Source organism: Phyllobates terribilis, unplaced genomic scaffold, assembly GCF_046119375.1.
Source record: "Phyllobates terribilis strain yellow unplaced genomic scaffold, ASM4611937v1 Scaffold_2__4_contigs__length_985480577, whole genome shotgun sequence".
NCBI classification, from domain to species: domain Eukaryota; kingdom Metazoa; phylum Chordata; class Amphibia; order Anura; family Dendrobatidae; genus Phyllobates; species Phyllobates terribilis.
In genome coordinates this window covers 836,161,927-836,175,879 of record NW_027362762.1, presented here as the reverse complement: position 1 = coordinate 836,175,879, position 13,953 = coordinate 836,161,927, and the positions used below count along the sequence as shown (strand labels likewise).

The window sequence follows — 13,953 nt, the reverse complement described above, 5'->3', positions numbered from 1 at the left end:
ATGCAATGTATACAGTATATTGCTTTAAGGATATGACTGGTTTTCATATAATAAATTCCCTAATTTCTTCATCAATAAGTTTCAGTGTGTCCTTACCTACTCTGGTCATCCTCCAGACTGATGGAAAACTGATTTTGCTTTAATGTCATGTGGAGGAAGTGATCTGACAACTGCATGGTGCAGATGTTATAATCAGGGCTACAGTTGTCACTTTCCTACTGCCCCACTAACCCATCAATTCATCTTATTCCTTTTCCAGATCATTCAATATATCCAATAAGTTTTCCAAGGACCATAAGTCACCACTGTTGTTAGCTGCCTGTCACCAATTTCAGGAGTATCCGCATGCACAGGAACAACACAATGCATGTACATGTAGATAGTGTAGTGATGGCAGCATAGACAGCCGCATACATGAAAACATACCAAGTTCTATGGAATACTAGCACATTCAAGGGAACCTGTCACCAGATTTTTTACTACTTCAACTGAGAGCAGCATAATGTAGGGAAAGAGACCATTTAGGTTCTAGATAAAGTTTTGAAGCGCATGAACAGCACATGATATATTATATAAAAATGCATTACCATTAAAATTCCATGGGATGACTATAATTGTTTGGTATGCATTAATGACTTATATAAAGCAAACAAACATTTAATATGTAAGTCAATTATACACTTAGAATACTTCAGTATATTAGCTGTCATGAAACTATTGTACATATTCCTACTACTAAAAGTACCCTCTAACTGGATCATTTGCATTAAAGGTGTAATTTCTGAAGTGTAAATGAAATCAGGCAATTTTACAAAAAAACCTTCTAGAAATATGATACCAAAACAGTAAATATTAAGTGTCAGTTCTACATTTCTACCTGGAGTCACCAGTGAGTATATTACAGGATTGCTGTTCTCTAATATAATAGGCACGAAAAGGCGAATACACCGAAAAGGGAATATACACCGAAAAGGGAATATACACTGTATGGACAAAAGCATCATGACACAACTCGTAATCATTGAATTCAGGTTTCTCTATTCAGTCCCATTACCAAAAGTGTATAATATCCAGCCCCTCGCCGTCTGCCATTACTAACATTTGTTACAGAATGGCTGGTTCTAATGAGCTCACTGATACCAGTGCGGTCCTGTAATAGGACGTCACCAGTGTAACAAGTCAGTTCATGACATTTCTTTGCTTCTAAATATTTCCCGATCACCTGTAAGTGGTATTATTGAAAACTGGAACCGTTTACGAACCAGAACAAGTCAGCCATGAGGGGGAAACTGCATAAAGCTGCAGGGTGGGGTCGTTGAGCATATCCCAATCACCATTCATATGGATTCTCACAGTGCTTCGGCTTTAGTGTGCAGAGCATGTACAGCATAAGGCTCATCTAACATTTATATCCAATCCCATATAACTCATTTTAATCCATTTATTACTTTTCGTTACATTTTCCTTTACTGAGAACTCAATAGGGATCCTATGCTAACGATCAGAGTATTGGCTCAAAGCAATAAAATCAGTTGTTTTGCTATTGTAAAAGCTGTAGGGGGGAATTAACCCCTTTCTGACGTACAGTACAGACCAAAAGTTTGGACACACCTTCTCATTTAAAGATTTTTCTGTATTTTCATAACTATGAAAATTGTACATTCACACTGAAGGCATCAAAACTATGAATTAACACATGTGGAATTATATACCTAACAAAAAAGTGTTAAACAACTGAAAATATGTCTTATATTCTAGGTTCTTCAAAGTAGCCACCTTTTGCTTTGATGACTGCTTTGCACACTCTTGGCATTCTCTTGATGCGCTTCAAGAGGTAGTCACCGGAAATGGTTTTCACTTCACAGGTGTGCCCTGTCAGGTTTAATAAGTGGGATTTCTTGCCTTATAAATGGGGTTGGGACCATCAGTTGTGTTGTGCAGAAGTCAGATGGATACACAGCTGATAGTTCTACTGAATAGACTGTTAGAATTTGTATTATGGCAAGAAAAAAGCAGCTAATTAAAGAAAAACGAGCGGCCATCATTACTTTAAGAAATTAAGGTCAGTCAGTCCGAAAAATTGGGCAAACTTTGAAAGTGTCCCCAAGTGCAGTTGCTATAACCATCAAGCGCTACAAAGAAACTGGCTCGCAAGCAGACCGCCCCAGGAAAGGAAGACCAAGAGTCACCTCTGCTTCTGAGGATAAGTTTATCCGAGTCACCAGCCTCAGAAATCGCAGGTTAACAGAAGCTCAGATTAGAGATCAGGTCAATACCACACAGAGTTCTAGCAGCAGTCACATCTCTACAACAACTGTTAAGAGGAGACTTTGTGCAGCAGGCCTTCATATTAAAATAGCTACTATGAAACCACTGCTAAGGACAGGCAACAAGCAGAAGAGACTTGTTTAGGCTACAGAACACAAGAAATGGACATTAGACCAGTGGAAATCTGTGCTTTGGTCTGATGAGTCCAAATTTGAGATCTTTGGTTCCAACCACCGTGTCTTTGTGCGACGCAGAAAAGGTTAACGGATTGACTCTACATGCCTGGTTCCCACTGTGAAGCATGGAGGAGGAGGTGTGATGGTGGGGGTGCTTTGCTGGTGACACTGTTGGGGATTTATTCAAAATTGAAGGCATACTGAACCAGCATGGCTACCACAGCATCTTGCAGCGGCATGCTATTCCATCCGGTTTGCGTTTAGTTGAACCATCATTTATTTTTCAACAGGACAATGACCCCAAACACAACTCCAGGCTGTGTAAGGGCTATTTGACCAAGAAGGAGAGTGATGGGGTGCTACGCCAGATGATCTGGTCTCCACAGTCACCAGACCTGAACCCAATCGAGATGATTTGGGGTGAGCTGGACCGCAGAGTGAAGGCAAAAGGGCCAACAAGTGCTAAGCATCTCTGGGAACTCCTTCAAGATTGTTAGAAGACCATTTACGGTGACTACCTCTTGAAGCTCATCAAGAGAATGCCAAGAGTGTGCAAAGCAGTCATCAAAGCAAAAGGTTGCTACTTTGAAGAACCTAGAATATAAGACATATTTTCAGTTGTTTCACACTTTTTTGTTAAGTATATAATTCCACATGTGGTAATTCATAGTTTTGATGCCTTCAGTGTGAAAGTACAATTTTCATAGTCATGAAAATACAGAAAAATCTTTAAATGCGAAGGTGTGTCCAAACTTTTGGTCTGTACTGTATGTGGTAATAGTACGTCCTTGTGCCCTGGGCCTATTGGGCCAGGGACGTACTATTACGCATAATGCGATCACGCCCGCACACAAGCGGTGCGGGGCGATCACCGCCAGGGGTCAGCTGATTGTCACAGCTGACACCCGGTGCTATTTGCCAGGAGCGGTCCCGTACCACTACTGGCACATTAACCCTGAAAATGCTGTGATCGAAGTCGATCGCAGCATTCCGGCAGTAGGGGTAGGTAAGTGCTGATACTTACCTCCTCGACGGCGTCCCGCCCTGTCTGAGCCGGTTCCCGTTGGTTGTCGCAGTGCGCGAACAAAGTAACTTCTCCCTGTGCAGCGCTGACAGCCTGTATAGTATAGGGATGCCGCAAAATCCCTATGCTATATAGGCGATCAGAATGCAAAAAGTGAAAGTCCCATAGTGGGACAATGTGTAAAAGTAAGAAAACTGTCAGAAAGTGAAAAAAATAAATTAAAAAAAAATTGTAAAAATATTAAAAAAATGAAAAAAAATAATCCAAAAAATAAAAATATATTGTACTCATAAATATTATTATGGAAAAAAAAAAAAACAATAAAAGTACACATATGTGGTATCGCCGCATCCAAAATGACCTGACCTATAAAACTGTCCTACTAGTAAACCCCTTTAGTGAACATAGTAAAAAATAAAAATAAAAAACAAAGCAAAAATTATGCTTTATCATCATACCGACAAACAAAAAATGGAATAAAACGCAATAAAAAAGGAGAATGTAAATAAAAATGGTACCGGTGAAAACATCATCTTGTCCTGCAAAAAACAAACCACCATACAGCTCCATTAGCTGAAAAATAAAAAAGTTATAGCTCACAGAATAATGAGATACAAAAAAATTATTTTTTCTATAAAATACTTTCTATTGTGTAAAAGCGCCAAAACATAAAAAAAAAAATAAATGTGGTATCGCTGTAAAAGTACTGACCCGAAGAATAAAGCTTGCCTTATCAATTTTACCACACGCAGAATGGCATAAAAAAAAAAAAGATTCCTGAATTGTTCGTTTTTGTTTATTCTGCCTCCCAAAAATCGGAATAGAAAGCGATCAAAAAATGTCATCTGCCCGCAAATGGTACCAATAAAAACGTCAGCTTGTCCCACAAAAAACAAGCCATCATATGACTCTGTAGGCTGAAATATGGAAAAATTATAGCGCTCAAAATATGGCAATGCAAAAACTAGTCTTCGCAAAAAAAAAATTTTTTTAGTGTGTGACAGCTATCAATCATAAAAACCTGATATCAATATGGTATCGCTGTAATCACACCGACCCAAAGAATAAAGTCATCTAATCACTTATACTGCACGAGGAACGGCGTTAGGGTTAGGGTTGTGCTAGGGTTATGGTTGTGCTAGGGTTAGGGTTGTGTTAGGGTTAGGGTTGTGCTAGGATTAGGGTTGTGCTAGGGTTAGGGCTGTGCTAGGGCTAGGGTTAGGGTTGTGCTAGGGTTAGGGTTGTGCTAGAGTTAGGGTTGTGTTAGGGTTAGGGCTGTGCCAGGGTTAGGGTTGAGCTAGGGTTAGGGTTGTGCTAAGTCTAGGGTTAGGGTTGTGATAGGGTTAGGGTTGTGTTAAGGTTAGGGTTGTGCTAGGGTTAGGGTTGTTCTAGGGTTAGGGTTGTTCTAGGGTTAGGGTTGTATTAGGGTTGAGGTTAGGGTTGTGTTGGGGTTGGGATTTTTTCAAAAGTAAAGAAAAAAAATGATGATGATATGGCGACAAGTGTTGAGCGCAAGTGCTCGCTACTTGAGTTTGCATCGGGTGCTCGTGTATGCTCGAGTCTCCACCCCATATGTTTTGCATCTGTTATACAGCCAAAAAACCTCACGGGGATTGCCTGCCATGCACAAGCGATCCCCGCATGTTTTTTTGGATGTTTAAGAACCGTGAAACATGCGGGACAGGGACTTGAGCATGTCACTTGAGCACCCACGATACTTGGTGCATATCCGAGTATCCGATGCAAACTCAAGTAGCGAGCACTTGCGCTCAAGACTAATGACAACTTATTCAATATGATGACCTAATGTTATCAAATTCTGTGTCGTACCTCTGGGTTCAAGGTGCTCACCACACACCTAGATAAGTTCCCTGAGGGGTCTAGTTTCCAAAATGGTGTCACTTGTGGAGGTTTCCACTGTTTAGGCACATCAGGGGCTCCCCAAACGCAACATGGTGTCCGCTAATTATTTAAGCAAATTTTACATTCAAAAAGTCAAATGGCGCCCCTTCCTTTCTGAGCCCTGCCATGTGCCCAAACAGTGGTTTTCCCCCACATATGGGGTATCGGCATGCTCAGGAGGAATTGCACAACAAATTCTGGGGTCCGCCCCCAAAGGCTCTATTCTACCCCTCACATTCATTTTCCAAGGAGTCCCCCCCAACACCACGTAATAGTTATCAGTACTCTCAATTGCAACATTTCTACCAGTCTTTACCTAACAGATCAAAAATGATGTGACTCCTATCTAAATTTGAAAAGTTCTGCATTTCACCAACAAGCACGAAACATGCAATTTCAATGATTTATAAACTGCTTTCTTCTCCTGACCTACAATCACTCCCTCACTTCTTTGAGGCTTGGGAATTGGAGTTACAGCAAAAATTTTCACATGACTAATGGTTTAGGTGCTTCCACCTCTGCCATAAGTTGCTCACTGCAACCAAAGCACAGGAGATAAACTACAAAACTATCTCCAGGTGTTATCGGGTCTCTTCGGTCCTTCATAAGTGGTTTCCAAACACTTCTAGCTTATGCTGGTGCTGTGGTTTAGATGAGGGTACTCTGGTTCATATATAGTGGTCCTGCGGGGCCCTCAAGGGTTCTGGAATAATGTACTTAAGATAATACAAGTCACTGATATAAAGATTCCTAACAAACCAGAGGCTATTCTCCTCTTCATGTTCCCCTTCTCGGGTTCATGCTTTAAAAAATCTCTCCTGAGACTTTTGCTTCAGGCTCCAAAAACAATCATTCCTCGTCACTGGAAGTCCACTGTAGTCCCGTCCCTTAAAGAATGGTTTACAGAAATCGCAAGAGTCCAATGTATGGAATTACTACTATCACACTCTCAAGAAGAGAAACAAAATTGCCACTAAATGGTTCCATTGGGACTCCTTTCTGATCTCGCCTTTTTATAGGTCCATTGGAACTGCTCCCCCCTAAAACAAATCCCTATAGAGCACCTTATTGTAGTATTATTCTTCTTATATCTCCATATCAGCTAGGGTCCCCACCCAATCTGATACCTTCTATCGTGTCCCACTGTTATCCCTTTCCCTTCCCTCTTTTTTCTTTACTTCTTTAAGTTTAGCCTGGGCCTTAGTCTAAAAATTTGCTCATTACTGTTACCCGGGATATACCTGGGTTTACCGATCTCTACATTGGGCATAGTGCATAATCTCTGTCTTTATTTCCCAAGGTCCTTACTGTATGAGTCTACCTGTTTACAATGTTTTTACTCTGTTAAAAATCTTTTCAATAAACTTTAAAAAAAAAAAATTGGGGTCCATTTATTCCTGATACACTTGCAAAAATAAAAAAATTGGAGTCTAAAGTAACATTTTTGTGAAAAAATTTAAATGTTAATTTTTTTCTTCTACATTCCAAAAATTCCTGTTAATCACCTGAAGGGTTAATAAACTTCTTGAATTTGGTTTTGAGAACCTTGAGGGGTGCAGTTTTTAGAATGGTGTCACTTTTGCGTATTTTCTGTCATAAAGGCCCCTCAAAGTCACTTCAAATGTGATGTGGTCCCAAAAAAATGGTTTTGTCAATTTTGTTGGAAAAATGAGAAATCGCTGGTCAACTTTTAACCCTCATAATTTCCTAACGAAAAAAAAATTGGGTTCCAAAATTGTGCTTATGTAAAGTAGACATGTGGGAAATGTTATTTATTAACTACTTTGTGTGACATATCTCTCTGATTTAAGAGCATGGAAATTGAAATTTTGAAAATTGCTAAATTTTCAAAATTTTTGCCAAATTTCCGATTTTTTCACAAATAAACGCAAGACATATCGGAGGAATTATACCACTATCATGAAGTACATTATGTCACGAAAAACAATCTCAGAATCAGTGGGATCCATTGAAGCATTCCAGAGTTATTACTTCATAAAGTGACAGTGGTCAGAATTGTAAAAATTGGCCAGGTCATTAACGTGTAAAATACCCTTGGGGGTAAAGGAGTTAAGGCAGAGTTCACATTGCGTTTTAGCCTACAGTCAATGGCTGTGTTTTGTCATATGCACTGACAAGGTCAATGACTGTAGTGATACAGACAGAGTCACATTATGCTCTGTCAGTTATTTTTGGCCATATCTGCCTATTTAAGATGGGCTCCAAGATGTAGATGATGGGCTCTAAGATGGTCTCCAAGATGTAGATGATGGGTTTCAAGGTGGGCTCCAAGATGTAGATGATGGGCTCTAAAATGGGCTCCAAGATGTAGATGATGAGCTCGAAGGTGGGCTCCACGATGTAGATGATGGGCTCTAAGATGTGGCCTTGGAGACTGCCTCAAGTCAGATACAGCCTAAAATGGTGTCCAACAGAGCACACAGTGACTGCATCATTACAACAAATGACCCCATTAGCGCATATGTCCAAAACTCATTTTCCACGGCTTTAAACATAATCCCCAACGAAGCCAATGACCGAAGACTAAAACACAATATGAACCCAGGCTCATACTTTGCATATAGTTCTGCTTTGGATTCTACAGCATATTCTTATTGCAAAGAACGTGTCCAATTTGAGTTTTTACTGTAAATATTATTTACGACATCTTGGTGCTGAATTTTAGGTGTGCTGTGCTGGCGAATGTTTTATTCTGTTATCTATAGGGGAGATTTTTGATGTGGCATACTAGAGAATATGGTATCATTGGTTTCAGGAATGAACAATGGAGTGCAAATGTGGCTGATATTGTATTTCTTGATGTTTTTAAAGGAGACTTTAGGCTTTGATGATAGACATTTCTTCCAGAGGGACCTGCTACTTCTGCATATTGAATGGAAAGGTTGAGTAATTAAACATTAATTTATAATTATTATATAAACTAATTGCTTAAATGGGCACTATTGCTTTCAATAAACTTTGCATGAATCAATAGTACAAGCAAATATAAGAAACTTTGCAATATCAGAGAAATTTGCTTTTTTACCCATTTATGAGCCAATTCTTCATCTCTTCCTACCTCATTAACCCATCATTCACTCTAAAACAATACTTCAAATCCACCCTGCTAAAGACAAGACCAGAGAAACAGAAAACAAGCAGAGGCAGAGAGTCAGAGGTTGTACTGCAGTTTCATTTAGCTATCTCCGTGCAGGAATCACAGTTACACAGCTTAGTACTGCTGTGCAATGCTCTGTATGCCTCTGCTGCTCCTCTCTGTGTACTTACAAAGGGAAAAAAATGCTGGAATCCCTCTTTGTGTTTAGTGTATGGGAGACATCACAGCAGCTAAGTCTCCTACTAAGTCTCCTACTAATTCAGAGTCAATCGCTAATTAAAGATAGACCCTGCAGAGGTAAAAAAATGGAGAATATGCAGGATACAAATCAGGTAATGAACACAAATGGTTTTATTAGTCATGTACAAACATGACCGCTTATTCTGAAAAGTTAAATGAAAGTATAGGTTCCCTTTAACATGGCATACTGTATATAGCATATTAATGCAACAGGAACTCTAATGGCTGAATTTAAACTTTTTATTGCAAACATTTACATTTTATGGAAATGCTACAAGAAGAAAGACAAAATTAAACTTCTACTAGTCAATGGTTTTGGACACTGTTTCCATAAATGAGATTATACACTTAGGGGTAAAGATCCTCCTTAAGGACTCACTAATTAGCAGTCTCTGCCAATCTAGCGTGGATGAAGAGGCTCTTCGCATGTCGGTGTATATAGCATTGTACGTATCCATACATCATCCATTGATGTGTTACATATAAACATATACTGTAGCTACGCTCATGTAACTGCGTCCTCAAAATTTGTGCATTATAATTTTAATATTTAATTTAATTCATTTAATATTATATTATTGAAGAAATTACATTAGAAACTGTCACAATATCATGTACTTAAAAAAAAACCAAAACTTTACTTATAAAAGGACTGATATATTCTTGCTAAATAAAGTTTCAGATTAGCCGATCTGTGAGACATGTGTACGATAAAATATCATCATTATCATCATCAACCTAATCATCAGGATTGGATAAAAGAACGGTAACTCTTACCTTCATCGTTGGGGGAGCTGTGGCTGGAGGTGAAAGGGGGCGATCGGGTAAGGTAACGTCTGAAGAGTTGGACAGCTCCTGTTTCCTGTCAATACAAAATGGATGATTATTACTAGTTATGTTTCCTATAAAAAAAAAAATATATAGAAAAAGTTAGAAAATTAGTCCAAATTATATCATTTATGGCCTGGTAGAAAAGGTTAGGTTATTTAATAGCACACACTAGTAGTAATGTTTTAAAACAGGGCAGAGGGTCTTCTTACCACGGTTTCATCATGGATTCCCAATTTCCACAAAGAGAAAAAAAATAACAACCAATGCAACCAGTGATTGAAGCGAGTGACTCGGAGCTTCCCCCACAAGGTGTTACAGGTAAAATTAGTTTCAGGTGCTCTTCACTCAGAGAAGAGGCAGTTAGATAGATTTGTGTTCCCATGACAATCTCATTACGCCAAATTTCCCTTGGCCCTCCCTCCTCCGATCTCCCATCTGGCATTAGCTTGTTATGGGCCACATTCTGTTTGTTTCTGGCTTTCCTTTCTGTGCTATAAAGGATTACACACTGCGCCTATGATAGGAGAGATGCTGGAGACCAACTAAACACACGGAGGATAAAGCCGGATGCTCCTTTGTATCTGTGCACCAGGAGAGCAGGAGCGTGAAGAGAGGGCCATGGAAAGTAAGATATCAGATCTTCTGGGTCACCGATTATTATGGCTTCCAGGTGCATTAAGAGCTGAGTTAAAAAGGATCCTTGGGAAGAAAAAGTCCCTTTCTGAAATATGGGATGTAGCCTTGTGTTATAGTGTAACAATATTATAAGAAAAAAAGAACGTTATTGTACAGGAAAACACTGAAGGCTACATAGAAGGCAATCTGTAATGTAGTTGTATGGCACAGTTGTATGGAAACACATTGTTGCACCGAGCGCCAGATCAAGAGTGGTGGAGGCCCTTTGGAAAACAATGTTGGAGACCCCTCGCCAGTAACAGTATCATATATTGCATGGCTATATCATTAGATAATTATCATTATATCCTGGACAGGACAACAAACTCATTTATATGAGCAAAGAATCACCATTCCCTGAAATCTTCTAGTGGGGAAAATAAGGCTGGTGTGTAGTCTCCTTCTCTGTATTCAATAAAAATGTTCATTTCAGCACTGTAATTCTTCTAGTATTCAGCAATGAAGGATGGAGCACAGGACAGCGCTGACCATAAATTCAAGCTTTCATACTGTTAAAGCACCACTCCACCATTTTTTTTATTCGTTTCAGCTTTTGAATGGTGCAACATGGTGCCTGCCCCTGGTATTAAACTCACCAGCCAGTGTTTTCTTTTGTTATCGACTTTGTTCCGGTCGTCTTCTGCAGGTTGTGACCTGTCGGATGGCTCTAGTGTTTACTGGGCGAGCCAGAAGTCACTACTCAATGTAAGTCTATGGGAACAGGAACATGGTCAGAACGAGACTCTCATAGTCTTACACCAAGCCAAGAGCTTGTGACTGTTACCACTGACTTCCGGTAACATACTAGGGTCAGGGACCTTAGATTAGTGGCATCACTCCAGAGCTGAAATAAAAAAAATGCTGGAGTGGTGCTTTAAATCTATCAAATGTTGCTGCCAGGAGGTTTGCTGTAACTGGGTGGTGGAGGCCCAAGAAATATGTGTTCCATACAATTTACCCCTGGTCATTTTTTTTTTCTTCTTATAAAAAAACCCTTTGCAATTACACACATTACATAAGTCAAATTAAAAGTACAACTCCTGTCTAGTTAGTTAATTTAAAGTAATTTTCTTATCAGGACAACTTTTCACATTGCAGCCCTCCATGAATAATTCATGCCCGCAGGAGGAGCAGTGACTTTTACAGAGCAGTTCTCCATTCTGGTTCGCATAGAGGGGACCAAGTAAGTGGCCCTTGCCTGACATCCATGTGGCCTAATAGGGAATGTGAACTGGAGTTGTCTTTAACTCCTTTAAGAGCATAGAAATGGTAAAACAAAATATGCGGCAAGTGCATACTTCTAATTAGGCCAGGGTCACACGAACATAGATTCTCTACGGCACCAGCACTGAAAGCCCCACTGCTGGGAGGAAAATAACTTTACTCCCTCCAGCAGCATTCAGAGTTCAGTTATAGAGGTGACGCCGACATGGCTTCAGTTATCACTCTATGTATAGAGAGCAGCGGCTGTTAACGTCCACCCGGCACTAACTAATGATGAGCCTGCAGTCAGTCAATGCCAGGGGTGTGGTTCCAGCTCTCTATACACAATGACTGAAACTGTGCTGGCACCACCCCTATGACTGAACACTGAACACTGACGATTCTGGTCTCCCTGGGAATCAAACCCCCAACCTGTATCACTGAAGGCAGCAGCAAAACCTATGAGCCACAGGCTACTCTGTAGAGAGAAGGAGAATTTTCCATACTTGATAGCGCTATGTATTCTGCTGCACTACTGGCTCAATGTAGTGGTATGTAGAGATACATCTCTCTGTATCTGTCAGAGACGATTTTCTTCATATAAAATTACTAGAAACACTGAACATTTCCTCCTGGCAGCGGGGCTCTCAGTGCAGATGCCGTATTGTGTCAGAACACTATTAACCTGCAGATTAACCCCAAATCTTTAAATCTTTTTTTATACAAATTGTAATGTATTTTGTAACATACCCAATTATTCATATTGGCACAGATCTACAACTCTCGCTGTAGATGCTCAGTCTGCTCTTACATGCCATATATAATAGCCAATATACATATTTATACAGTTCATACAGTTTGCATGCGCTATGAGAAAGATCTATTGAACCTGTCCTTGTATGTGACATCTCTAGACATGTGCTACAACCACCCTTCCTGCAAACCTCTTTCATGCACTTTTACACACTACTTAAGACATGAACGCATCTTTAAATAGGATAACTAATAAAAAAAATTGAAAAAACTTTGCTCACCAATCCATCAAGAACTTTTTTACTCTTTTTTTTGTGCTAAAACTTACTGCTTCAAACATCGCATCTTGAATTTTTGCAAAAAGTTTTGCAACTTTTTGTGTTTTTACGCCAGTCACAGCCAACGCCGACAATATTTTGAAAAGTGAGTGAAGCTCGGGTGGGACAAGGGGTGGCCAAGCATGGTCAACAAATTCGTTAAAATTTACGCCACAAAAATGTTGTGTATTATGACAGAAGGGTATGCCAGCCCTACATACACACGTGGTCAAAATTGTTGGTACTCCTCGTTTAATGAAAGAAAAACCCACAATGGTCACAGAAATAACTTGAATCTGACAAAAGTAATAATAAATTAAAAATCTATGAAAATGAACAATTGAAAGTCAGACATTGCTTTTCAACCCCGCTTCCACAGAATTTTTGAAAAAATTAAACTCATGAGTTAGGCCTGGACAGAAATGATGCTACTCTTAACTTAATATTTTTTTAAATTCTGTGGAAGCAGGGTTGAAAAGCAATGTCTGACTTTCAATTGTTCATTTTCATAGATTTTTAATTTATTACTTTTGTCAGATTCAAGTTATTTCTGTGACCATTGTGGGTTTTTCTTTCATTAAACGAGGGGTACTAACAATTTTCACCACGTGTGTATTTGGTGGTGGTGCACAGCATTTCAAAGATGTGACAAACTCACAAGAAGTGAACGCATCTTAATGAATTTGAAGCATCTTACTCCAGCACACACTTTATTAAAATTCCAGTATTGATGAATTGGGGCCTTTGAGATTTGAAGATGCAATCACAAGAAAGGTGGAATTATGTACTTATGAATTTGTTTAAGAACGATGGTTTTATCAAACATTAGGGGAAGACAGAGATTGTGGTGTGTACATTTCTGTGTCATTATATACGCTCCTCAACATTGAAATTGAGATACCAAGAAGGAAAATTATGGAATTATGGAAATCACAGACTCGGTAGACATGTTAAAGATATGCAGATGATGGAAAACTGGAAACAACATTTTCAAAACATGTTGATTTATTCAGTATCAAGTATGAGCGCCATGTGCAGAAATAGACGGACTTATATGCCTTGGCATGGTATCAATGAGGCTATCAATGGTTTTCTGAGAAATGTTCCGCAATGCACAATGCACTTGGGCACACAAATCATCAAGATCCGCTGCTGGCAGCTCCCTTTGTAATTGCTGATCAATGACATCCCAGGTGTGCTCAATGGGAGACAAGTCTGGAGACACGGCAGGCCAGTGGAGCACGTTTAGGCCACACAGGCTTCTCACAGCAGCACGAACAACATGCAGCAAGAGCAACTTCATTGATAGCATGAGAAGCATGACTTAGACCATATATAAATTCAAAAGGAAACAGTTTTATTGAAAAAAAGAAAAAAATACAGTACAAGGAATCCATACAAGGTTAAAAACCAGACAAAAGGAAAACTGGGCAGGAGAGTTAGAGG

At 39.5% G+C, this 13,953-nt stretch overlaps 1 protein-coding gene across 9 annotated transcripts in view; it reads right to left on the bottom strand.

Moving 5' to 3' along the window:
* Positions 1-13,953, bottom strand: part of RAP1GAP2 (RAP1 GTPase activating protein 2) — a 1,112,678-nt gene that overhangs the window by 354,504 nt on the left and 744,221 nt on the right. For 8 of the 9 annotated variants that reach the window (XR_012298693.1, XM_073667801.1, XM_073667807.1 and 5 more), the window contains one exon: positions 9,506-9,590. Coding sequence is in view for 8 of the 9 variants with exons in the window: in XM_073667801.1 (XP_073523902.1) it covers positions 9,506-9,590 (85 nt within the window). In the remaining variant the exon portion in view is untranslated. Of the gene's footprint in view, positions 1-9,505; positions 9,591-9,768; positions 9,890-13,953 lie in introns of those variants that run through there. The other variant, XM_073667809.1, reaches the window with a different exon arrangement.